This window comes from Panthera uncia (genome assembly GCF_023721935.1).
Source record: "Panthera uncia isolate 11264 chromosome B2 unlocalized genomic scaffold, Puncia_PCG_1.0 HiC_scaffold_24, whole genome shotgun sequence".
NCBI lineage: Eukaryota > Metazoa > Chordata > Mammalia > Carnivora > Felidae > Panthera > Panthera uncia.
Window position 1 is genome coordinate 12156024 of NW_026057580.1, and position 26204 is coordinate 12182227.

General features: G+C 51.7%; 2 protein-coding genes and 1 long non-coding RNA gene across 7 annotated transcripts in view; 1 reads left to right on the top strand and 2 right to left on the bottom strand.

The window, feature by feature from the left end:
- Positions 1 to 94: 94 nt before the first annotated feature.
- Positions 95 to 1735, bottom strand: LOC125938523 (uncharacterized). Its single transcript, XR_007462727.1, has 2 exons — positions 1647 to 1735; positions 95 to 1091 (listed from the first exon to the last, which is right to left on the bottom strand). It is a non-coding gene; the product is annotated as an uncharacterized LOC125938523 (long non-coding RNA).
- Positions 1632 to 14942, top strand: RSPH9 (radial spoke head component 9). 4 transcript variants are annotated; one of them, XM_049653735.1, is made up of 7 exons: positions 2137 to 2192; positions 2681 to 3056; positions 5486 to 5651; positions 7941 to 8070; positions 8529 to 8675; positions 14274 to 14399; positions 14778 to 14942. In XM_049653735.1, the coding sequence occupies exons 2-7, from the start codon at positions 2956 to 2958 to the stop codon at positions 14924 to 14926; spliced, it is 819 nt and encodes a 272-aa protein (XP_049509692.1). In that variant the 5' UTR covers positions 2137 to 2192; positions 2681 to 2955; the 3' UTR covers positions 14927 to 14942. The 4 variants fall into 4 exon arrangements, with proteins under 4 accessions (XP_049509689.1, XP_049509691.1, XP_049509690.1 ...); XM_049653732.1 differs by lacking the exons at positions 2137 to 2192; positions 2681 to 3056 and adding an exon at positions 1632 to 2136; XM_049653734.1 differs by lacking the exons at positions 2137 to 2192; positions 2681 to 3056 and adding an exon at positions 1639 to 2136 and having other exon boundaries at positions 14786 to 14942.
- Positions 14934 to 26204, bottom strand: part of MRPS18A (mitochondrial ribosomal protein S18A) — a 16583-nt gene continuing 5312 nt past the window's right edge. Inside the window, exons 2-6 of one of the 2 annotated variants that reach the window (XM_049653744.1) lie at positions 23775 to 23806; positions 21278 to 21385; positions 18497 to 18620; positions 18188 to 18257; positions 14934 to 15298 (exon numbers count right to left, since the gene is read on the bottom strand). In XM_049653744.1, the coding sequence (XP_049509701.1) occupies positions 15154 to 15298; positions 18188 to 18257; positions 18497 to 18620; positions 21278 to 21385; positions 23775 to 23806 (479 nt within the window). In that variant the 3' untranslated portion in view covers positions 14934 to 15153. Of the gene's footprint in view, positions 15299 to 18187; positions 18319 to 18496; positions 18621 to 21277; positions 21386 to 23774; positions 23807 to 26204 lie in introns of both variants that reach the window. The other variant, XM_049653745.1, reaches the window with a different exon arrangement.

The window sequence follows — 26204 nt, forward strand, 5'->3', positions numbered from 1 at the left end:
GAATGTTTTTGTCTTTTAAGAAAAAAATAGTTTATATTGTATATTACGTTTTAAGCACTTTACATACATTATCTCATGTAACAACCTTCCATAGTACGTATTGTTCCCAGTTTATAGATGAGGCTTGGGGAAATTGAACAACTTGCCTACATGGTGAAACCTGGATTCTAACCCAGTCCACTTGGCTCCAGAGGCTTAGTACTGTGTGGTCTTACTCTGAAATAGTTAACCTGATTCAGTCTGCCAAAAGTGGTAGCATTGGAAGGCCTCAGGACTTCCTTTTCTGGCTTCACAATGGTTCCTGACAAGGCACCTGCCATTAATAAGTGGTAAGTAAATCTGGAATCAATGAGAACAAAAGGTCTGAGTTACTCTCAGGGCTATGACCAATTGAAGCCTATTTCACCAGTTAGAATTTCTGCTAGTTTTCTATCTGAGGATGTTGCCTTACAAAAGGAACAGGGCCTTACCTCCCACTTGGGAATGGATAGACCAAAGGGTCTGAGCAGAGGGAGAGTTTTCAACAGGGGAGTTACAAATTGTTTTTTGAGATGGAAGACACATTAGACCGTCAGCTCCCTCAAATTTTAAAAGTCTTTATAAACAATGCCCAGATAATCAAAACAAAGTAATTATCTGGGTAATTTAGACACGTATTTCTCTCTTGGCTTGGCACTGGGGCTCAGGTCATTCTAATTCCATGAGTCCTCTCCAAAGGAATCCAGGAATGAGATCAGTTAATATTAACAAGTCCAATCTCCTTCCCTGACAACAAGCTTGCTGTAGGCATCTGTTCATTTGTTTGACCTTGGCTGGGGACTCTAGAGGTGGGTGTGAAGTAGTCTCTCTAGCCCAGGGAGTGAAGAGCCCCAGCTGCAGTGGGGTTCTGGCCTTTCATGTGTTGCTACTATTTGGGCCTAAAGGCAACTGTTGTGGTGCCCGAGATAGCTAAATGTAGGTGGCAAGTGATGTCATCCTTTTTGTAAATGTCATCCTTTTTGTATTTCTCTTCACATCCTGTTTTCCCAAGGTGTAGCTCCGTACCTTGCCCCAGTGCCTAGGTTTCCATTTGTCACTTGGGTGGAATAGTCCTATGGAAGGAGTAAATAGACATCTCATGAAGACTGAAGAGAATGGAACGATGGACCCCATTCTGTAGGACTTGGGGGTGGGGGCAGGGGGATTAATTATCTTAGATCCCTAGACTTTTTTATTATTTCAATGTTTGTTTATTTTTGAGGGAGAGAGCATGCACAGGGGAGGGGCAGAAAGCGGGAGACAGAGGATCCGAAATAGGCTCTGCGCTGTGAGCACTGAGCGGAATGGGGGGCTTGAACTCACAAACTGTGAGATCATGACCTGAGTGGAAATCAAGAGTTGGGTGCTTAACCCACTGAGCCATGTAGGTGCTCCAGATTCTTAGACTTTTAGAGCCAGGAGGATCACAAATTCTTTACACAATTCTGAGGCTAAGAAGGGACACAACTGGGGTGAAATAATACAGCTAATGTCACTGTTTTGTTTTCTTCCCAAGCCCCCATTCCATATAGAATGAGGACTCAATAAATGTCAACTATTTGAAGGGCTCAGGGAAAGGCAAAAATATCTATGGAACTGGGGACCTTCAATCCCACACTGTAGCCTACCTATGTTAGGGGAAACTACGCCATTACTGTCACAGCTGAACACATGAGGTCCCCAACGCAAGAAGGAAAGTATGGGAGCTAGTGTGCGACCCAGCTTTTCTGAAGGGCTGGGTGGGGAGCAGGGCTGGCCTGAGGCTCTAAGAGGGCGGGGCCCACAGGCGGTGAGTGGAATCCTTACTGCCCTACGGAGGGCAGGGCTTTGGTCTCCATGGAGACAGCTTCTCCTAGCAACCTGGCAGGCGTTGAGCCGAGCCTTGGGCACGATGGACGCAGAGAGCCTCCTGCTGTCGCTGGAGCTGGCGTCCGGCAGTGGGCAGGGCCTCAGCCCGGACCGTCGGGCCTCTCTACTTACCTCTCTTCTGCTGGTGAAACGCGACTACCGCTATGATCGGGTCCTCTTCTGGGGCCGCATCCTCGGCCTTGTCGCCGATTATTACATCGCGCAGGGCCTGAGTGAGGACCAGCTCGCACCACGCAAGACCCTCTACAGGTGGAGGCAGAGGCCCCGGGCTACTGAAGGGGGCGCCACTAGGAGGCTGGGATGGGGTGGGTGTGGATGGAATCGAAAGGAGGGAGGCCTATAGGGCAAGGTGGGGTGGGGGTGGGGTGGGGGACATGAGAACAGCGCAGAGCAGGGGCGGGACAGGGGGAGGAGAACAATTTGGAGGCTGGTGGGTTTATAACAGAGGCCGGGCTAAGAACGTAGGCAGAGCAAGGTGAAAGTTCCTGGACAATGGAGACCTGGAGTGGACGCTAGGTACGTCCTGGTATTGAGGGCAGTTTGGAAAGGGTTAGAAGCCCTGGAGGGTAATGAGGTGCTGTTTAGAAGGGGATGCAGGAGCATCTTTGGTGGAGTAGGAGTTGGCTCACAAAAGGAGGCAGTCTAGGAAGTAGAGAACCAATGCAGAATAGTAGAAGAGGGATATCAAACTGGGGAAAATTCACTGGACGCTACCATACAGGGCCATCCTGCCAGTCTTGACTACCCGCAGCGATGCTGGGAAGCTCACCACCTTACAAAACAACCCTTTCAGGCCGCAGGGAGTTGGAGACTTCATGTATCTGTCGTGCATCAATGCAACATTGATTGGATGCGTTCTGTGTAGACAGGGTTACAAAGATGGCCAAGTCTCACCAGTCTCCAAGTTACTCACATCCTAGGAAGGAAGACCGACACATAACCCTGCGATTACAGCAAAGTGTGTTAACACCTGAACAGAAATGTGTACAAAGGGGGACCAAGGCCTTCTAGAGAGCAATTAAATAAGACTGCTAAGGGAGTAAGAGATCTGTTGAGATCTGAAAGCTGATGAGTTCCTCAGGAAGGTGTGAGGGAAAGGCATGCCAGTTAGAGGGAATGGTTCTGCAATCTTGGCTGCAATGGACTTGGAGCGTTTGGGAGAACAGCAGGTAGGTAAACATGATAGTGGCGGGCAAGGGTGTTTATGCAGACTGGATGGAGAGGCTCGGGGAGGGGGTGGTTGAACTTTGTAGGCAGGCTATGGGGAGCCATTGAGGGGCCTTAAGCAACAAGAGCCTGTTTATATCTGAGTGGGCATGCCAGCCTGGAAGTGGGTGAGCATTCAGGAGTGTGTTGCAGTGTCAAGATGAAGGAGACTGAAAGGAAGAGGTAGCTGAGGGAATAGGGGAGGAGATGGGTGGGAAAGATGTAGACGGTAGCACTGTCAGGACTTGGGCCTGCATGGGGCAGGTGAAGAAGAGGTCAAGGTTGACCCTCCTTCCAGCTAAGGCAGTTGGGTAAGTGCTGGTGCCACCCACAGGGACAGAAATCCGGAAGTAGGACTAGGGAAGCCCCAGTGAACTTGATATGAGGTGACTGGGGAGCAGGGTCATAGGAGGCACATTAAAGTACAAATCTGAAGTCCAGATAAAAAAAATCTGGACTGAAGATAGAGACTGGGGACTCATTTTGTTCCATAAGATTTTATCTCTTAAGCACCTACTATGTGCCAGGCATTGATCTAGGCACCAGGAATTCAGTAGTAAATGAGACAAAGTCCTTGCCTTTATAGAGTTTACATTACAATGTGTGTGTGTGTGTGTGTGTGTGTGTGTGTGTGTGAAACTATATAAACACACATACATTGCATGTCTGCTGGTGCGCAGTGCCGAGAGGGATAGAGAATACAGCATGGGGTACTGTTTTAAATAGGGCAGTCAGAGACAGTCTCTCTGATAAGGTAACATTTGTGAAGAGGCCTGAAGCAACTGAGAAAGTGAGCTATGTGTTTATCTGAAGGAAGAGAATTCCAGGCAAGTGAAAAGGGCTCAAGGCAGATGTGTGTTTAGTGTTGGTGGAACCCCATAGAAGCTACTGCGGCTGGAGAGGAGTAAGTGAGCAGGAGCATTGTAAGACATGAGGTCAGAGAGGTAAGGGACCGAGGACAATCTTGCAGGGCTTTGTGGGCATTGCAAGGAGTGGGCTTCATGGGAAGTGTGGGAAGCTTGTGCACAGAGACATGATCTAGCAGTTGGGTGGGAATGAGACTGAAAGGGGAGCAGGTATGGAATTGGGGAGACCAGTTAGGAGGCTACTGTAATATCTAGGTAAGAGTAGATAGGGACTTGGACCAGTGGGGAACAGTGGAGTGGTAAGAGGTGGTTGGATTCTGGATACCAACTAGACAGTACCTAAGTCTCTTAAGAGTCAGGTGGGCCAGCCTGCAGAGAGAAAAAGAGGGGCAAGAATAGATCCCTGGGAATATTTAGGGCAGTGAAGGAGGGAGAAGGGAGATGTCAAAGGAAACAGAAATGGAATGCATTTGTTGGTTTTTAGGTCCCATGAATGACCTCCTAAGCCATTTTTTGGGGATGGTGGGGGCAGAAATGACCATGTAGTGGGCAGAGTGAAGGGGAGGGGAAGAAAGGCTTTCACAGAGCAAGTTGTTTTGGGATATTTATTTAGAGAGCGAGCATGGGGGAGAGGGGCAGAGGGAGAGAGAAAGAATCCCAAGTAGACTTAATCCCACAACCCCAGGATCATGACCTAAGCCAAAAATAGGAGTCAGATGCTCAACCGGCTGAGCCACCAACGCACCCCTGAGGTGTTTTTTGTTTGTTTGTTTGTTTGTTTGTTTTTTTTAAGTAGGCCTCCCATCCAACGTGGGGCTTGAACTCATGACTCTGACATCAAGTGGCATATACTCTACGGACTGAGCCAGCCAGGCACCCCTGTTCTGAGATTATTATTCAGAGCTGGAGAGAGAGGAGAGGGGGACAGGAAGAGGATATTTTTTAGCAGGCCATGGACTTGGGGGGTGTTGATTTGGGAAGCTGAGAAGTTTTGATGTTGAGAAAGGAGCCAGCAGAGAGGGAAGGGCAGAAAGATGAGCAGCCTGTGACACAGGCCAAGTGGGTTAGAGTGGAGGGGAGGATGCCCTCTCCTGGTGGGAGGGGAAAGAAGCATCTGGCTGGTCAGTGCTGGAGACCTCAGAGGATGGGCCCTGTGGCCTGAGCTGGCTTCCCTGAGAAATGCAGGAAGACGGCCATGCTGTTGGTTCAGTAGGCAGGCTGAGCATGAATTTGGGGTTCAGCAGAGCGGAGTTGCCTGTAATTGAGGTTCTAGAAACTCATCAGGAATCTCACAGTGCAGATATCTAGGAAGAAGTTCTTGGAATTTTGGCATACATGAAGCTTTTGTGAACTTTTACAAAATAAAATGGAATTTGCATCACATGTGGGGGTGGGGTACACCTTCCAAGGGGAGAGCTGTGACTGACTCTTTTCTTGAGCTTCATCCCTCAAGAGAAGGAGCAGTGGCAGGAAGCCTGAGTGAGAGGGGTAGTTGGGAACCAGGCCCGTGGGGATGTTGTTGGCAGCCTGAACTGCATGGAGTGGAGCCTCTTGCCCCCTGCCACGGAGGAGATGATGGTACAGACGTCTGTGGTGAAGGGCCGCTTCATGGGGGACCCCTCACATGAGTATGAACACACTGAGCTGCAGAAGATAAAGGAGGGCGGAAAGGTCTTTGAAGAGGAAGTGGTGGTAAGTGAAGACAAGAGGAGGAGGACAAAGAAAGCCTGGGCTATCCAAAACCCAGCCCAATAGAAATTGTTGGGGCATCAACATAACCCCACTCAGCTCCTGAGCGACACGGGGGAGAGTGGATGAGCCACTCTGTCAGCAACCTGGCTCTGGGCAGGGGCGGGGAGAGGGGGGTCTGTGTTGCGCTCCGGGGCACTGGGATGTGCACAGCCTCTTGTATCTTTTTATATGTTTTTATTTTTCTAGATAATATATCCACATGGTTCGAAATTCAAAGACACAAAAAGGAATTTAGCGAAAATGTCCCTCTCATCCCTGTCTGCCGGTCACCCAGGCCCACTTTCTGGGAGAGGGGGGGCATCAATGTAACCATTTTATGTGTATGTGCACGCGTGTCCAAATCTTGCTACACAAATTGCAGTCTGGATCAGAAGCATCACCATGCCCTGCGAGTTAGGAATGTACAATCTTGGGCTGGGATCAGGATCTGAATTTTAACACATTCCAAGGGGATTCGAATACACATTAAAGTTTCAGAAGCTCAACTTCCGAGGCACTTTATGCAAATGCAAGCCTCGGCAAATACCTTACCTCTACATATTCTCTGTTTATCTTAAGACAAAACAAGTGGCAGCATGTTATGCACACAGCTCTGCACCTTGCTTTTTTTTTTTACCTAATATATTTTGGGGGTCTTTCTATGTCAGTGCTCTAAAGAGCCTCCCCATTCTTTTTACCATTGCATGAATGTACCAAATTTCACGAGTCTTAATTCATGAAATGCAGGTCTCCAAATTTTAGCTCTGACAAGCAGGGGCACAGTGAATGACCTTGTATATAATGTCATTTCCATTTTATGTGCACGCTGTCTGAAGGTTCAATTCCTACAAATGGAATTGCTAGGTCAAAACATAAGGAGCTCAACATCTTGAAACTTGACAAACGTGGAATTCAAAACACAGTCTTTGCCCTTGAACCTGGATGATACCAAAAGTCTAGGTCTAGGCCTGTGATGCCTCACCTGGCATCCCCACTCCTCTTCCCCTCTCCCCCGACAAACTTAACCCCCCTGAGTCTTATTCCTATAAAATTGGGATAATTATAACTACTTTGTAGGCTTGTGCATATTACATGAGGTGACACAATTGAAGCCCCTGGCCTGGCCACATACTGAGTCTTAGTTTCTATCTGATTTATAAAATTTCTTGTTGGCCACTCATGGGAAATAGGTGGCTGAGTGACTCTCAGGGTCCCTGGTGACACATTTTCCCTGTCAAGTGCTGCTTTTCCCACAGACACCTCTATGAAGTCCTTTTATTCAGGGTGGCCCTTGATATTGATTGTAACCAAATTTCATCTGCATAAAAATGTTATAATATGAGGTGATGCTTGAGAAATAATGTTAAAGAGCAGGATCTGAAACAATATGAACTGTGACTCTAATTTTGTTTTAAATATATATATATATATATATATATATATATATATATCTGCTATCTATCTATATATATCATGCTATCTGCCATATCTCCTCTGAGATATATATATTTATATATGGAAGGAAATATACCAATATGTTATTAGTGATTCTCTTTAGGAGGTGGGATTTTAAGTGGTTTTAATTCAAGTATTTTATTTATTTTTTAAAGTTTATTATTTTGAGAGAGAGAAGAGAGAGAGTTGGGAGGGACACAGAGAGAGGGAGAGAGAGAATCCCAAGCAGGCTCTGCACCATCAGCCCAGAGTCTGATGTGGGGCTTGAACTCATGAACCACAAGATCGTGAACTGAGCCAAAAGAAACCAAGAGTTGGCTGGTTAATGACTGAGCCAGTCAGGCACCCCTCCTTTAAGTATTTGATAAATGATTTCCATATTACCTAATATTCTACAACAAGCATGATTGCTTTTGTATTTTAAAAAGGCAAAATAAGAACATTTAAATATGATATGTTTCTGGAAGAGAATATAAGAAGTTGTTAATGGTGGTTGTCTCCAGTGAAGGCAGTTGGGGGGCTAGGGATGGGGCAAGAGAGACTACTTTTTTATAGTAGTTTTAAATATTGCACGATCAGTCTGTATTAACAATTTAAAAAAGAGGGAGGGAGGGAAGGAAGGAAGAACGGAAGAAAATCTTGAGCGGAGGGAAGGCGAGGGCTTGCCCAGCATGATTTTCCATGGAGCTGGCATTACACTGTGGTGACCCAGGTCAGATGGTCATACAGAGGGCCTTTGCACCAGTGGTGAGTGGGCACAGTACTCTGGCAGGATGGCTCATCCCGTCTCCTTAGGTCCAGATCAAGGAAGAGACCCGCTTGGTGTCTATCATTGACCAGATTGACAAGGCTGTGGCTATCATCCCCCGAGGAGCCCTTTTTAAGACCCCTTTTGGACCTGTCCATGTCAATCGGACTTTTGAAGGTGAGTTCTCCAGGGCCCCTCTCAAGGGCAGGAAAGCGTCTCTTTCCAAGCATAGTCGGATACATTCTGAGAATTCTGGGGAAACTGTTCACTTCCTCAGAGAAAGAACAGCCGTGGCCATATCACTTGGAAAGATGTGCCCAATGGCCTGGCATCGGTGGTTGGCATGGGCTGCCCAGTCACTGGACCCCACTCTTTTCTGCCTGAGGGTTCTCCTACCTGGGTCCCAGGCTTTGCGTGGGTCTGGGCTCCCTGCATTTCCCACCTTCTTCCTCCTTGATCTCTCCTCATTGCAGGGCCTGGGCCAAGCTTTGGCTGACAGAACACTACTCCTTTTTCTCCCTTTAGTTCTCGGTCAGTCTCTGACTGAGTCGTTTGCAGGCCCCTCCATGTGGTCCCTGTGCGTGGAGAAAGGGGGTGCTGTGTGGTTTGGGGCTGACCATACCACCTTCTTTTAGGACTCTCTTTGTCTGAAGCCAAGAAGCTCAGTTCCTACTTCCACTTCAGGGAGCCTGTTCAGCTGAAGAACAAGACCTTGCTTGAGAAGGCTGACCTGGATCCCTCCCTGGACTTCATGGACTCCTTAGAGCATGACATCCCCAAAGGTAATAGCCCATTACCTTGAGGACATTGGGTCTGCCCCCAGGTCAGTGCAGTGGGCCATGCTATCTGCCATTCTCCTCTGAGATTGGAACCAAGGGCCCGAGTGGGAACGGGTGGCTCACTGGAGGTCCTTGAGGGTGGGGGCTTCCCCAAGGCCCAATACAGGCCCACCTCATAATAAACAGACGGTACGTGTCTGCAGACAAAAGGAAGTACTGTCTTCCACAGAAAGGAAGTCCCTCGGTGCCTCTTCTGATTTCCATTATTGGTCTTGAAGGAGGCAGGTTGAGAATCCTCCCCCAACCATCTCTGAAAAGATCCCTGAAAATACCAGCCACACATCCATCTCCGTTGTAAGTTCTGCGGTTAGATCTGGTGCTTGTCACATAGCTGGTGCTCCGTGAGTGGCTGCTGACCGACCGAAGGGCCAACCACCTGCTAAGGAAATGAGTTCTGTACATTTGCTTCCTGCTATGTGTGTGGTACTTTTTAATCTTAAGACGTGCAGCCTCCGCGGTCTTCCCGTTCTTCAGGGCCCACCTGGCCCAGGCACACACCCAGAGTTTGGGGGATGGGGTCACAGAGACCCCATTTCCTTCCTCTGAGCTTCGCAAGCCCTGGGAAGACGCTCTTGCTCGGATGCCCTAGCCCAAGACAGTTGCCAGGCTCTGGGCAACCGGGGGCCAGACTCAAGGTGCTGATGCAGCACCCCTGCCTCTTTTCCTCCCCGTGTTTGGTGTTTCTCCAACCGGAGGGACCTGCTGTTGATGATGGCAACGCTAGGGACAGCGATAAGGATAGTAATGATGACGCATAAAAGCAATGGCACTACTTGTGTGCTCAGCTCTCTCCATCCCTTATCGTCACAGCCAACCTGGGAGGTAGAGACCGTTGTTATCCCCATTTTACAGGTGAAGAAACAGGGCTAAAGTCCACGACACAGCAAATGTTAGGGCCTTAGACTCCAGGCCTCTGGCATGAACTGTGGCGTCAAGTAGATTAGTGTTTCCTTCTAAGCGGGTAGTGGGAACAGCAGGACAGCACCCACGCCCACCACACAGGGGAAACACTTCTGAGGAGCCACGGCCACTCCCAGTCAGGGTGAGAGTGGGATGGCAGAGGCAAGGGCTCTGGGCTGGGATTCCGAATCTGCCACTTACTCGCTGTGTAACCTTGGGCAAGCTCCTCACTCTCCCCGTGCCTCCATTTCCTCATTCCCCCAAGGGAATACTGACCTTTTCTACCTCATTGGGTTGTCGTGAGAACTGAGTGCGCACACAAAATGCTTATAGCAGTGCCTCACACATAGTAGGGACTCAAATGAAAATCAGTAATTCTATTAGTGCTATTTTGAGCAGCAAAAAGGCCTTAAAGGGGAGTTGGGGCAGGCCAGGGAGGATCGAGAAGGCCAAGGGGTAGGAGGCCTAGGGCAAGGCGGCAGGAGCTGCCAGCGGCTCGTGAACAGGTCTGTGACAATAAGGCACTGGTGCATGGAGGGATGAAATAGGGCCACACAAGGATCTGGAGGCCATTTCATGGCTACTGAAGCACCCCAGGGGCCAGTGATGGTCCCAAGTGGGTAAGGGCTGCCAGCAAGGAATGGCCACTCTGGCCACTGCCACATGGGGGTACCCGAGTCAAACCTCCCGGAGCTTAGAAAGGGGCCCATGGTGTGGGGGGTGGAAGTGTGGGTGGTCAGGGGAAAAGCAGACACTCTGATTTTGCTCCCGGACTCCCTTACCTGCCAGGGAAGGAGGAGAGGGTGCTGGTTGGCTGTCTGCAAAGCAGATAGTGGCCACAGGGGCCTGGCTGCTAAGTGGGGCCCAGGAGTTCTTCCCTGGGACGTCAGCACTGGCTGGAGGAATGGATTTGGGCAGTCGCTTTCTGCCCAGGTAGGATCAGTTTCCTTTCTGGGACTGAAGTGACTGTTTAGGGGACTCTGTCACCCATTAGCAGGTATGGTTTAGGTTGGGCCTGTCCCCAGGACTCCTGCTCTCTGTGCCTGTGGAGGTAGGGCCAGCTCAGCAGCTTGTTCCTGGGCAAGCCCTGGCTGAAGAGAGGATGGGGAGGGACATTGCCTGGTGCCACCACTACCCTCCCCGGCTGTCCTGCTGTGCCCTGGGGTCTGCAGAGTTTTGTGGGAGTGGATAGCTTTGGGGGCAGCCTTCCTCCTTGTGCATGAAGGGCAGCAGCCGAGAGTTCTCGGAACTTGGGCTGCAGTCAGGTGGGACAGATGGAGCACCAGGTCAGGCCAGACTTCTCGGCAGCACTCTGCCGTTCAGTGCTCCTTAACCTTTCACTGAGCAGATAGCCACTGAGCAGGTGCCGTGTGCCAGGCTGCAGGATGCCGTCGTGCCCAAGACGGACACCGTCTTTGCCTCACAGAGTTTTGAAAGATCAAATGAAACTGGATGGGTAGTGAAAATGTAAAATAGAAGGTGCCTCACACAAAAGGTCACCGGTCCCCTGGGGAGCAGGGCTCCTCTCCTTACCCCACTTGAAGGCTGGAGCCCACAGATCTCAGGAAACTGCCAGGTGCCGGACCTCTTGGGCTCCAGCACTTGTGAGCCAGGCAGCAACGCCCAGTTCAGGCAGCAGAGGGCAGCAAGATGCCTGCCTGCCAGGAGAACTACCTTTCAAATGTGGCCTTGGTTGGGGAGGAGGCAGGGGACAGGAGTCAGGAATGCTGCAGACAGGTGAGGAACACAGTGCCCAGATCAGCTTTCTCTTGGGGGTGTGTGTGCAGGTGGCTCCTTCCACCCAGTCCCTTGGAAGCCTGGCTGACGGGTGCTTCTGGACCAGGGGGCTTGCCCATAACTTGTGGCCCTGGTGTGGGGGGAGCGGCTGCTCTGAGAAAAGGGACCATGGCTATTTCTGTGTGTGTGAGAAGTGTGGGGCTGATTTGAGGAGAAAGTTTAAAACCATCTGCTGTGGCTGGAGAGCCCTGTTCCCTAGTCTGGCCCACTCGCCCCCTCAAATGTAATCTCAGAGCTTTGCTACCCTTTTTTCCAGGAGGGCAGGAGAATGTAATTATGACACATACCCTAGACTGAGGCTTCCACTAGCAAAGTGAGACCCCTGACCCTGGGGCAACCCAGGAGGACTTCCTGCCAAGAGGCTCCATTCCTGATTTACTAACTTGCCCCCCAACACATCCTCAAAAAACAGCTTGTAGAGGACTGGCTGGCTGCCAGGGAGAAGGACGGGCGTTTTGGGGACTTGGGAGAGACCAGGACCATAGGAGGCTGCTTCCTCTGGAGTCTGAGAGGACATGGTGGCAATGGCTGGGGGTCCAGCCTTTCCAGCCTTTGCAGTAAAAGTGGGTGAAGGTGACAGCAAGTGCCTGGCTCTCCAGGTAGACGCTACGTGACTCCTGGCACGTTGGGAGTCTGTGTTTCCTGGGCGACCAGCTGAGCCAGGGACAAGGAGGACAGGAGTGTGACAGGAATGCAAGGGAGGGAGGGAGGCAGTGCTGTTGGCTGGCCGGGCCCTCACACGCCACTTCCGTTCTCCATCAGCACCCTGCAGCCTGCGTGGCACTGCCCCCTACCCCAGTGGGGGCACTGCATTTCTCTAGCATCCCTGCCATCTTTCCCCTTGCTCTTGGCAGGGGTGGGGCCCCTTCATCTACTGGGGAGCAGGAGGAAGGGGCCAAACTGTAGGTGGGCAGCCTTGTGCAAGGGAAGGTCAGGAGCCGGCCCCTGCCAGGGTGTGTTAAAGGGCTGGCAACTGTGAACTGAGAGCAGTCTAGGCTGGGGGACTCCAGGATTTCATTTCTCCAGGGCATTTGGCTCAGGCAGGCTGTAAGCTGCCCTCCTGGGTGGGCAGAGACAAGTGAGGCAGAGCCTGACCCTTTTCAGTTCAAGAAAGCTGTGGGACTGCGGGCTCCAAGGGCAGGGACTGTCCCCAGATGATGCTCTGGGTACTGTGTGTGACTGGATTGGGTGGGGGGGGGGGGGGGGTTGGTTAGGGAACGTACCTTCCTGGGGTCTGTGCTTCTGGCCAAAAGCTGAATACGGTGCACTGGGACACTTTGTTCTGTCACACCCTTGCTCTCATTACCCTCAGGCAACCTGTTTTCTGTAATGAGTGACTGGGAAAGCAGCAGGCTAGGGCCTCTTGAACTCTGAGGGCAGGTCTGGGAGGCAGAGAACCTCAGGTGCCCAGACAGGAAAGTTGTAGGAGCTAGGGGAACTTCTACCCCCTTTTCTGGCCAGCCAGTGCCCCAGTCGGGGCTGGTAACCCAGGGGCCCTCTTCCTTCTTGACGCCGCTGGCCAGCACCGTGTGGGCTTGGGGGAGTGGAGTGAAGCCCACACTGTGGCTCCTACTTCACCTTCTCCTGAAGGGGCGGTGGCACCTAGCGCAGGCTGCTGCAGTGCTCAGCTGGGCTCTGAGCCGGCGGCCTCTCCTGAGCAGGCCTGTGCCAGCTGACCTACATGCACCCGGGGAAAGCTCTGGCTTTGACCCGGGGAAGGTGATGGCCCCCTGAGCAGGGTTGAGCCGCCATTGGGCCCAGGGGCTCCCGGTGGCCAGGTCTCTCAGACGCGGGGTGGCCCCTGGTGGGTGCGGACTGAGCCGTGAGGCTGTTGGGTGTGGAGTGACCAGGGTGGGCCGTGGCTGGAGGAGGCCTGTGGGAAGCTGGGGTGGTGGGAGCCAAGCAGCCGGGCTGAGCTGGCAGCCGATGAAGGCCTCAGCGCAGCTCTCAGTGCATCACTGGCTGGTCCAACACCAAAACCTTCAAAGCATTTGCCTTTCTGGCAGGGCCCGGAGCAGAGCTGTGGCTGGGCCGGGGAGAGGCCTCAGTGCGCAGGGGAATAGAAGCTCCAGATCTGCATCCAGAGGCGATTTTCCCAGGCTCCTTCCTCCCACACAGGGGCTCCCTCCCTTGGTTCTGGAGCTGGATCAGGCCCTTCCCGCCAAGTCCTCATGGCTGCACAACTCAGCCCCGGGCTGGGCCGCTTCTGTCTGGGGAGCAAAAATCCAGGGCAGAACCCAGCACACACAAAGGCTCATCAGCTGCAGCCCAAGTCCCCTCCTGCCAAGCATGGCTCTCAGGCTCCCAGCTGCCAGGAAGGGCTATTGAGCTGGGAGGCCCGAAACAGCCCAACTTCTGTGCGTCCCCGGTCAGGTCTAATCCGTCCCGGAGCAGAGGCTTCTGGGGCTGTGGAAGAGAAAGCAAAGTGGCTAAGAGGACAGACTGCACCAGGACTGCAGGCCACTGGTGACTACCTCTCAAATAGGGCGAGGAAGCCTGGGAAAGCCTCCCCGAGCTGGGCCCCATCTCCCCGGCCTGCAGACTCCACTTCCTCCCCCACTCAACCTTTAACTAGACTTGCTGACAGGAACAAAATGGACTAGGGTGTGCTTCACCTCTTTTCATTTCCTTTGCCCTCCCTCTGGAAGTGGTTTTAATGAGCAGCAAAATGGCTAAAAGGCAATCAGGAGGAGGAAAGCGCCAGATAATTAAATTGTCTTCCCTTTTCCCAGCGGAGCCTTAGCACCCAGGCCAGGCTGCCTAGGAACTGAGGGCCTTTGCACACAGGGTAGGGCTCTGGCTCCATGGCATCCAAGGTCTCCCCTCCTGCCCGCTTCTTCCCAGGGTCCTGGAGCATCCAGATGGAGAGGGGCAACGCACTGGTGGTGCTGCGCAGCCTGCTCTGGCCAGGCCTCACCTTCTTCCATGCTCCCCGCACCAAGAACTGTGGCTACATCTACGTGGGTACCGGTGAGAAGAACATAGACCTCCCCTTCATGCTCTAGGGGGGGGGGCAGGGGTGTCAGCCTGGAGGGTTTATGTAGAGTCTGAACATTATTTTCATAAATTGCAGTGGATTTGCTCTGTCTGTTCTGTTTTGCTGCTTCTCCACACCTCCACCTTCATCTGGTGGCCAGGCTCTGAGGCCACTGCGCTGGGAGACCCAGCTCTGGAGCAAATGGCAGAGGGCTGGAATGTGCTAACGAGGGAGGGGGAGGGGGAGAGAGAAAGAGAGGAGAGGAGAGAGAGATGGAGAGATGATGGTGGGTGGAAACTGCTGGGAGTCGGGGAGGGGAGGGGACAGCCAGGAGCCTTCCAAGGAAGGCAGCTCAACTTATTTCCTCTAAGCCCTGCAGGGTGAAGAGCTGAAGGCGGTCAACACAGGGCTAGGGAACCATCTTGGCCTATCACAAGGGATTAGTGACTCGACGACGTTCAGTAACTGGCTAGAAATGGGCTCAAGGCCCTTGCACTTCCCAGGCAGTGAGCACACATAACCAGTGGTGGAGTCCATGAGCCTGGTTTATGATATTCTTTTTTGGGAGAACTGCCAGTTATAGGACCACAACTGCTGCTCAGGGACCCCGCCACCCTCCCAGTGCTGTCACCAGGCAGGGTGAGGGCACTGAAGTTGGTCCATTGCCTCCTGTGCCTGCCGTCCCCATTGGAGGAGCTGGGCCAGAGTACAGGAGCTCTGATCACGTTCTCAGGAAGCTCTGCCCCGTCAGTGATACAGCACCAAAGGCTTTCTTGAGTAGGAGATGTTGTCTTTCAGGAGGGGTGACCCCACAGCCATGCGCACTTTGTTCCAGCGGCGGCCTTTATTATAGATGGGCTTGACGGAGCGGGGGGACCAGCGGGTCAGGTACCTGTGGAGGGAGGGTAGGGAGGTGGCTGTGAGGGCAGTGGCCCATGCTAGAGCTGGGAGAGTGGGTACTGTCTCCTCAGGCCAGAGCCTTTCACCAGTTTCTCTTCTTGAGGAGCAGGGGCTTTTCCTGGGAGCAATGACTGAGTGTACTGTAAACAGATGGGCTGGGCTCTTGCTGCCTCAAGTGTGTGTGGCCAGGGTCAGGCAGCCCAGGGCCACGCGCTCCCTTGATCTTTATGAGTTGTCAGTGTTTGTGTGTATACTTGCTGGGGGAGGAGGCGGGGGAAGAGGTTGCCCAGAGAGCAGATCATTCCTCTCTGGCCTCAGTCATGGGGAGAGGAGAGGCTGATGTAAGGCCTGAAGGAATCCTTCCCTCTTCCCCACTTGGCTCCCTCTGCCAACCCAGCCTTCCGGGAGCATCCCCTGGGCAGCCATACTGGTGTAGGACCCTTGCCCCTCACCCAACCCATGATGGGAGCCAAGGGTGAGGGCCTGTGGCACAGACCTAGCCCAGGAAGGTTCCTGTAAGCAGGAGGGGGGTGGGGGAAGATGGCTGCCGCCCACAGTCCTTTGGCCTCCTTTGGGGATGGCCAGGGCCCTGACAGTTCCCGGAAAAGTGGCTCATGCCGGCTGGGACTGGGGTTTACTCCATCCAGAATGAAACCTGGATCTTGTCCAGAGAGGCCCACCCTTCGTCCTGAAAGCTCAGCTATGGCAAAGCCAGGCTCCTCCCCTGCCTCCACTCGAGGCTGGGGCTCAACCCAGCCACCTCTAGAGACCCTCATATGAGAAACTTTTTCATTAAAAAAAATTAATCACCTTGGTTGAAAATTTTTGGATAAAACTGGAAAAAAAAAAAAAAAGAAAAGATTGCTGATTTATACATTTCAGCTGAACTCCCCCGGACCTTGGTTTCCTGCTCTTAGCCTCGTGCAAAGGGATCAGCTCCGAGAGGAAGTAAAAAGCTGTGGGAAGTGTTGGCCTACACTCCAAGTGTGGGCAGGGAGGGAAGGGCTCTCCAGTATACTGTCAATGTCAGTGCCCCCATCAGGGAGACTTTTGTGTAGTAGGTGGGGCCCAGGGATGGCCTGTCTATGGCTGGTGGTGCTGGGACAGCAGAAGAGTAAAGGTAAAGGGAGGGGAACACCCGGCAGGTCCCCGAGCTGCCATCTCCCAATTTTCAGAAGGGGTGAAGAGATGTAGTATGGGAACAGGCTCCCCAAAAGGAATGCTCATTGGGATCAAGGACCCCAGAAAATCTTGAGGCTGACCAGGTTCTTCAGAGCTGCTACCCTAAGGCCGTTTTCCCCCTGCCCTGGAGAGACCAGCGGGAAGCCGGGCTTTGGCTAGCCCTGGGCCTGATGCCTGTGCCACATGGAACAGACAGCTGGCAGGGGGGAGTGCCTAGGTGGCCTCTGGTTAGCTCTCTGGGGAACACTCCAGCTCTAGGAAGAACTGAGGCTCCTTTCTATCTCTCCTGAAGGGGCCAGGGAAGAGGGAAGTGTAGCTCCCCAGGGCCCAGCAGAGCCTGGGTCAGTATATGACAGCTCAAGGACCTCTGGATGGAATCATAAAGTCCCTTGCAAGAGAATCAAACTTCCTCGTAGTCAGGACTTCCCCTCCCCGCCCCCCCCCCCCCCCCCGCCCCAGAGTGGCCTTTTGCAACTCAAGAGCCCCCACACATCATCAATCCCGTGTCACGTTAAAGGACACCGGATATATGGGAGGGAGCCTGGCCTTGCTTCAAAGGCCTGAGGGCAGGATGGATTGTGTCCTCAGGCCGGCTGCTGTCTCTTTACAAGTCAGAAGGGAGGGTAGGCTCAACCCCCAAATGGTCCAGGAAAGGCAGGAAGAGGTTAATATGATCTGCTCCCCCAGGGCTGCGGGCAAATGACACAGCTAGCAACGTGGGAGGTACAGGTGGAGATGGGCATGGGGCCAGGGTGCTGGTGAGGTGTCAGTGAAGACCCAGCTCTGGCCCTGCACCCCCGGTCCGCTGCCTGGCCTCCCACCCTCTGTGTCTGCCATTTTGTTGGGGCTCAGCCTTAGAGGTTCGCTGTGGGTGCGGTGTCTTGCTCTGCTTCAACCATCTTTGGTCCCCTACAGACAGCAGTTATAGTAGCAGCTGGACAGACTGCGGAGGGCAGGGGCCCAGATCTACTCTCAACAAGGGGGTATCACAGATCTAGGAAGACCATGAGTATGGTAAAGGAGCTGTCTGGGAGTGTGAGACAGGAATGTGTTTCTATACCAGAGGGGGCCACCCTGCTTAGGCTGAAAGGCAGACTGATTGATTCCAGGATCTAGGGGCCTTCCTCTCCTCTACATAAGCTCAGGACCTCCCAGGCTGCCATGAACAGCCTTGCAGGTTAACTGCAGGACTCTAGGGAGCGCCATTTGCAATCTGGTCTATGTGGACGCTAAAGCTCTGTAGTGTAGGACGTGCACAGTGGCCCTACCCCAAAGAGCCCTCCCATTTCTAAGGCCTCATTTTGCCCTTTAGTAACCCTAGTGCTGGGATACCGAAGTTTGTAGAAGTGCTCTGACATTCCCATAGCAACTCAGTATGATGTCATAAACAGGGGATTAGCACATTCTAATGCCCAACCAGCAGACCTTCTTACCCTCTTTGCCCCTATGCTAAGTGCCCAGCTGGGGAGGGAAGAGGAGAGAGGCTGAGGCCAGCAGGGGAGGCTCACAGAAGTGTGCACGGCACACCCACCGCAGCGGCGGTGGGTGCTCATGCTGGGAGGGATGGAACAGACAGCCAAGGAGCCCTCTAGCTTTCAGAGCTGTGGGACGAGCTCCAGTAAATGGCTTCCCCAGTGGAATACAGTGAGAGCCGAGGGCCTGCCAAATGATCCTGGTGCTGACACCCAGGTTTGCTTACCGATTGAGCTGGGGTTTGCTCTTCGGAACAAATCCTTCAGGAAGCCGAGGCCTGTGATTTGGGAACAGACCTGAGTGGAAGCAAGAGCACATGTGGGATGGTCTTGTAGCTCCCTTTGCAGCTCTTGGGTGCTAGAGGGAAAGCCCAGGGGGGCAGGAAGTTGGCACCAGGTGGCGGGTATAATGAAGACTCTGGATGTCCATTTCTCTTCCAGGAGGGGCCGGAACATGGGGTGGCCAGCGAGGGGTGGGATCGGGGGGATGGCACCTATAGCCCTCTGCCCCTCTTAGCCCCGAGAGGGCATTCTACCTGCCCGGTGTGCCATCTTCACACACTCCTCAATCTTGCGGTGCTCTTCCTGGCACAAGCCTGTGATCCTTCGAGGCAGCATGCCCCCGCAAGGCCGGATGAACTGACTGAGCAGCAGAACATCCTAGTGGAAAGGGAAAACTGCAGACACTCAGCTGGTAGGTGTTTGATGTAGGGAACCAGGCCTTGTGGCCTACAGGGGAGGCCGTCCCACCCCAGCACTCCAGGGGGTTGATGTCTCCCTCAGGAACCAACCTGATACCACACCTTCTATATAGAGCTTTGCACACTGTTCCACCTTTACCCTAACAAAAGTTAAATCCCAACTTGATAAGATTTTCCAACCCATAACCAACTCCAAAGGCTCTCAGCCTCCATAAGAATCTTTGATAGATTAGAAAACAAACTCTTCAAGAAGGGTTAATCTTGGGGCACCTGGGTGGCTCAATTTGTTGGGCATTGGACTCTGGATTCAGCTCAGGTCATGATCTTACGGTTCGTGAGACTGAGCCCCATGTTGGGTTCTGTGCTGAGCGTGGAGCCTGCTTAAGATTTTCTCTCTCTCTCTGCCCTCCCCTGCTTGCTCTTAAAAAAAAAAAAAAAAAAAGTGCATTAATTTTTCAAGCGCCAGCAGCATCTTTTCTGGTAATGAAACGTCTGTTATTCTCCTTGGGTGAGATAGGGGGCACGTCACAGATTTCCACACAAGAGGGAAAGTGGGAAAACGGGTACCATTTCTACCCCAAAGCCTACATGCCATGGGGCCAGAATACACAGACCACCCCTCCAACCTATGCTCTTCCCTTGGAAGTGCGAGGCAGCATATGAGCCGAGTGGGAGGGGACCAGGGTTGTGAAGTTGAATGCCACATCTTCTTAAGCCCCCCGTGAGCAGATGTGAATGGATCCTCAGGCTTCCTTTGGACCGTGAGACCGCTTTGGACAAGTGAAGGAAACAAGGACAAACAGAGCCAAAATCAAGACCAGAGTTGAGTTCCCCTTCCAACTTTCACAGGGTGGCTGAGGGGGTTAAATAAAAGCTATTACTTCCCGATGGAGATGGCAGCCCCGCCCACCTGAGGGGCCTGGCATGCCAGTCTCAGCAGTCATGTTCCACAAACTGACTTGCTGCCCTGGCAGGCGCCTCGCTGTATAACCGCAGATTTGTTTTAATCACTGGACAGCTCCTCAGGGACCCGAGCCCCCAATTCCCACCCCTGTAATCTTTAGAATCTGGTGAAAAGAACTTGGATTAGATTATCCAGGACTAATAAACTGGGCCCACAGCCCCAGCCCCCCACTGCAGGCTGCCAAGCAAGCCGACAGCTTTGTGCAGCTCAGGCTAACATTGTCCTGAGTGGAAAGGGGTAAAAGGAAAACAACTTTAGCCTTTACCTCGGAGGGGATTGGATTTCTTCTGCTGGATAAACACAGCCAAATCCATTTCCTGGAAACGGCTGGTAGAAAGAGTGCCCCATGGTGGTTAGGCAGGTGTGGGCTTCACTTCCCCATTTTCAGCTGGGATTCTAAGTATGGACACAACCCCACTAACTTCATGTCACAAGAAGCTGTCAACACTGCTCCGTGACCTGCAGGCTTCCGATTACTTCAGGCAGTTATGAGCAGAAGGGCCCAGGGCAGAGTGAAAGGAGCCCCCCTCCTTGCTGGGTGGCCCAGAGCCAAGGCTCCCGGCCCAGGAGATTAGTCGGGTCATTCTGTTCAGATCCCATGGGCATGTGGCCTCTCCTGCTCTTACCACCTGACCGGGATCTCTGCCCTTAGTCATCCCATTCCACAGAGGGGCACAGGGACAACTTGCAGGTCAAATTGGCCCAGAGCCTGAATCACCTGAAACCTAAAAATAGGGTGCTTAATGTCACCAATAGAACTCTGAAGGACAAGTATGGATTTTTCTAGGGCTGCGTCCCTTCCCCCAAGGCCTCCCTGTTTCTAGAGAGGATGGCGAACAGCAGTCAGGATAGTAGGCTCTGCCTGGGTTTTGTATCCCTAGAGTTTATATCCTGGCTCTGATACTAGCTGGGTGAACTGAGGCAAATTCATCAGCTTTTCCATGCCTCGAATTTCCTCATCTAGAAAACAAGGGTGAAAAAAATACCTATTTCACAGGGATATTGTGAAAGCTAAGTGAATTAAGACATGTAAATGCTTACAACAGTGCCTGACATGGAGCCTGCACTCAGTGCGGGTTACGTCTTGTTGTTATTCACCATTATCACCTTTCCGTGGAGACAACAGCTCTAGAAGAGCTGGAGCGAACAGGAGCCTTTATAACTTCGTATGGAAAGAGACAGTAATGTGTCCCCAGAGCATAGTGAGGACTCTCCAAATATACCCTCCTAAGAAAAGGCAAAAAGCCAAATCTAGATCCTGATTTCATCCCCTTGGGAACACGCCCTGCAAGACTGGGTTACAGGGCCCTGGTGGTCTGAACTGCATGCAACCAGACCATGATCTAAGTTAGTGACTCTCAACCCTGACTACACATTAGGATCACCCTGGGAGCTTTAAAAAATCATGATGGCCAGGCTCCACCCCAGACCAATGGAATCAGTGTCTGGGGCGGGGCTGGTTTTTTTTTTTTTAAGCTCCCTGGCACAGCCAGGGTTGAGAGCCATTGAACAAAATGCTCCTGTCTTTGGTGGCTCCATGAGATGCAGTGGCTGGCGGGTGGGGTTGGGGTTGGGGAGTGGGGATGCTGCTTAAGTGAACCAGGGACCATGACCTCCATGACATGCAGAACCGAGTGTCTGAGTAGACTCACCTCATAGCCATACTTGTGTTTCAGGTTCCACCGGCAGATGGGGCACTGGCCAGTGGGGTTAGGGGGGTTTGGACTTTCCTTGGGAGTCTCTGTCATCCGGCCTTCAATCTAGGAGGCAGAGAAAGAGAGCCAGTGAGGGAGAAGGCCACGTGGGGCTTCAGATCCTTGAGCAACCCCCAAAATGGTGAGATGCTGGGGAAAGTTCATCTCTGGGGACCTGTGGGAGTGGCTGATAGGTCTCTCCACCCGAACTGTGCTGGTGGTTCTGCAGCTTTTGTATACTGGGCCTTAGGGGTGGCCAGAGACACACGGTGGCATGTAAGAGTAGTGGCAATTAGACTTAATGTTGATGGCAAGAGGGAGGGGTTTGTTTTATCAGCTGAACACTATCTTCCCTTCCTCAAACAAAACAAAACAAAACAAAGCAAAAGAAAACACCAGAACATCATGTTTCGTGCTTTGGGAAAAAGTAATAAATGCATATGCTAAGAAGTTTCAAACTGTGCAGGGATACACAGTTAAAAGGAAGCCTCCCTCCCGTCCCACATATCCTTCTCAGAGGAAAGTGCCATTTCCAGCTTCATCTTACAGAGGTAAGTCTATGCCAGTGGTTCTCCACCAGGCAGGATTTTGCCCCCCAGGGGATGTGGGACAATGTCTGAGACATTTTAGATTGCCACAGCTGGGGGATGGGGTGCTACTGGCATCTAGCTGGGAAGCTGCTAATGCTTCAAGGCACAGAACAGCCCCCACAACAGATTTAGCCAGCCCCAAATGCCAACAGCACTGAGGCTGAGAAAGCCTGATCTATGCCTCTACAAGCAGGTATCGTGTACCCTCCTGCTTTTTCTCTCTTTTTCAAACACACGTGGGAAGATACACTCCCCCGCCTTCCTCCTTGCTTTCATCATTTTGGATGCCACCTTTCAAATCCTGCTGAGGCCACGTGTACAATGACCTCCGCCATTGCTGCTGTATCCTGTGACACAGCCTTGGAATTAATAAGCCAATGATCTGGGAGGCAGCTCTGATTACAAGAGGGGGAGTTTAGAAAGCCTTGCTGATTGAGGCCATGGATCATGAGAGCGAGGCTGGGCTCTGGGAGGAAAGCAATACTGTCTCCTGGGGGAGAAGTGGCAAAAGGGAAAGGGGGTTGGATGCAATGCAAGGCTGTGCGGGCACTGCTACCTAACTTTCTACCAAGGCTACCACAGCCATGCCAGAAATGGAGAAGTGCATTGGGGAAAACGTGGAGACGCATGGTAGGTCTTGGGAGGAAGTTAAGGCGGACCTGACGGGGGAGAGAGCTAACATTTATTGACTCCCCATTGTATGCCTGGCTCTGTGCTAATAATGGTTCACATGTATCACCCCATTTCACCCCTATGACCTAGTGAGGGAAGCATCATAATCTTATTTTATAGATGAAGACAGTGAGATCCAGAAAGTGAGCAGTACCCAAAGTCAGCCAGGGGTCTCACAGTGCCACAATGTCTCCACGTTTATTTTGCAAATAGCAAATTCACGCTCCATATGGAAAAACACTCCATATTCAAAGGTCAGATATATTTTTCTCCACCAGCATGGAGTTTCTAGGGTGAATGCTTGTTTTGGCTTTGAATAAGGGAGCCAAAAGAGGGGCCCAGAGGGATGGGAGCCCCCTAAAAAGAACTGTTTTGAGGTTAACCAGTGAAAAGCAGGAGGAAGTATTCTGGGGAAGACCCAAAGAGGGAACCCAAAGAGGGCTTGTCCTGGGGATAAGACTGCCTTGAGGAGGATCAAGCGTGGCTGGCTGCCAGAAGGGTTAAATCCCTGGTTGACATGGAAGTTAGAGGCTTCTGGGAGCTCTGTGGAGTAGTTGAGGGTTTCTTGGAAGCATGGCAGGCCATGTGAAAACAACGTTGTCTTTTAGGGATTATAGGATAATCTAGGCCCCATGACTCCCCGAGGAAGGGAGGTGAGATGGGCCCACTGAGGGAAAGGGGGGAGTAGGTGGATGAAGAATCATTCTAACTACTTAACCAACAGACAAGCCAGCGCACTAGCTAGAGAGCCCAGGGCCCAGACAGTGTCACCGTTTAACTGTGTCACTTAAGAAGTAGCTTGGTCATTCTAGGCAGGAAAGAAAGGGACTGAGATCCAGGCTCCCCACCATGGGTCAGCTTACTTGGGCTTTCCAGTCTCACCACTGCCTTAGTTTCCCCTTTAGAAAACTGATTAATCGCCCACCAAAGAATGTATCAACAAAGACCTCTGAGACCTTGTCATACAAAATGCAACTTTAATCAAATAACAGAGGCCTCAGTCCAGGCACAGTGACCGTCTCTGATTCAACCACTACAGTGCACAGCTTGAAAAATGGTAGACTGTGGGATTTATGATGACAGAGGGAGCTGCTCCTGAAGCCAGGAGTCCAGTTTGGGCCTCCGTCCATCTGTCCCTCCCAGGCAGCTACAAGCATTAAAGAGGCTGTAGTGGCCAGCTCAATGATACTTACTATAGTTGTCTTCCCTTCTTGGATCTCCACCACTACAGAGATAAAGGGGAAAAATTAGGTCAGCCATTTAATAAGGAACAGTGAGTTTCAAATAATAGCTCAAATTCTACACATGCAGAAAAACGGAGCTTTCAGTCTGCACTCTCCCACTATCCCCACCTGGAAGAGAAAAGGGTACAGGGTTCACCTCCAAGTGCCAAGGCTCTATGCCCTTGAGGCTAGGTGGGGGCAAGCCTAGATCCCCAAGTAATATCATCTCTCTGGGATTAAGGGTCTCCACATTGTTTTTGTTGTTCTGAGCCAAAATTCATCTTGGTTCTAAACCAGGGGAATTGGCAAGATCCTACCCTCCCATGCCTAGCGATGTGACCTCAGAGGTGAGGTGGGGGTGGGGACAGAAGCATCTAAAAGGTCTTCAAAAGTACCTACTGCATGTGTCCTTTCATGACAAGAATCAGACAAACATGGCTTCTGACCCTGACGTTTCAGACACAGGACTGAACTAATGCTGTGCCAGCGGCCCCACAGCAGACAAGCGGATGGCACTCCCAGAACTCAGCCTGGGAAGCCAGGTTACAGCTGTATGAGGCAGCGGTGTGACTTAACTCCTCTGTCCTTCTCCACTCCTCTCCTGCAGGGTTGCACCTTTGCTGTATGTACACTGGAGAGGGTGGTGGGGGAGAGGGCCCTGCAGACGCTGGTCCAGGCTGAGTTTTCAGGAGAGCACTGCAATTCCAGACAGAGCTCTCCACCTGTTAAGGTCTGAGGCAGTCAGGAGAAAACTCGAGGGCAAGACGGTAAGTCACACACACATCCATCAGGCTGTATGTATTTACTCCTGGTGTATTCAACCAGGATGCAGAATGACAACTTCAACAATATTCAAAGAAGAACCAAGCCCATGGTGCAGGTTCGGCAAACATCAAACAAAGTTCTTGGAGGGGCGCCTGGGTGGCTCAGTCGGTTAAGCCTCCGACTTCTTCGGCTCAGGTCATGATCTCGTGGTTCAGGAGTTCAAGCCCCGCATCGGGCTCTGTGCTGACAGGTCGGAGCCTGGAGCCTGCTTTGGATTCTGTGTCTCCCTCTCTCTGCCCCTTCCCTGCTCACACTGTCTCTCTCTCAAAAATAAACAAACATTAAAAAAAAAAAAAGTTCTTGGAGATTCTTCCTTGTTCTCCCAGTTTCTTCAGAAAGAGAGAAACCATTGCCATTAGCATAGGAACTGGTACACAGCACATGCTCAATAAATGCTAGCTAGCATCAAGACCACGAAGTACTTGTCATGGTTCCCTTCTGGCTGCTAATTACTGTCACTGAAAACTTCGGTCCACTTAGCTAGACTGCAAATTGTCTCCCTAAATACTAAAACTGGACTTTAACCGCAGCTTGGCTACCATAATGAGTTTTACTCAGCTTCAGCCAAGGCAAGGAGTAGTGTGGATTAGAGAGAGCCTAAGGTTGTTCTTCATGTTAAGAATCTAGTGAAGGGTCGCTTGGGTGGCTCAGTCGGTTAAGTGTCCGACTTCGGCTCAGGTCATGATCTTGCGGTTGGCGGGTTCGAGCCCGACACCAGGCTCTATGCTGACAGCTCAGATCCTGGAGCCTGCTTCAGGTTCTGTGTCTCCCTCTCTCTCTCCCCCTCCCCCACTCCTACTCTGTCTCTCTCAAAAATAAATAAACATTAAAAAAAATCTAGTGAAAATTATGGATCTTTTCCTGGAAACACGCTGATGAGCATACAATCAGACGTAGACTTCAGGAGGCTCAGACCCCTGAAGCTGTGTACCCAAATGGTAATGCTGTTTTCATTCAGTGGTGGCAGTACGTGAATTTATTCTCTTTATGCCTGTCCATATTTTCTAAAGTTTCTAAAATAAACATGTACTGCTTTTGCAATAAATAATAAACAAGAAAAAGAGAGAAAGAGAATGTCTAAGAAAAAAATGAGGCAATTCTAACTCAACTGGAGGCCCAGGGCAGCATCTGTGATCACTGAGTTCTGTGACCAACACCTAATTGGACACAGACTGTCTGGAATTGTCCCCCATTTGTTTTTTGGGCAAGACCATTCAGAAAGACTCATTACTCCAAAACAACCAACCTGAGAGCCCCTCAATGTTCCCACTCCAGATACACAAAGGAGTAATGATGGCCAGAAGGGCCCTGAGGCTTCCTCCAGAACACTGTAGTTACTAATCCATTCAAAGACAAACTAGTTTTCTCCCTGTAAAAGAAAATGCGTCACCCCACACACGGATCTACTTGTTCAGAACAGAGACCAGCCTAAGTGGGATGTGGGTGAGACTCAGACTGATGCTCAGTCAGGAGGCCAGCACAGCTGCAGGGAGACGGTCACTGGAACGTGTCAATGTACAAACGCGGGGGGAGCAGAAAAAGGACTCAGCCCCAGCTCAGCAGGGCTTCCAGGCA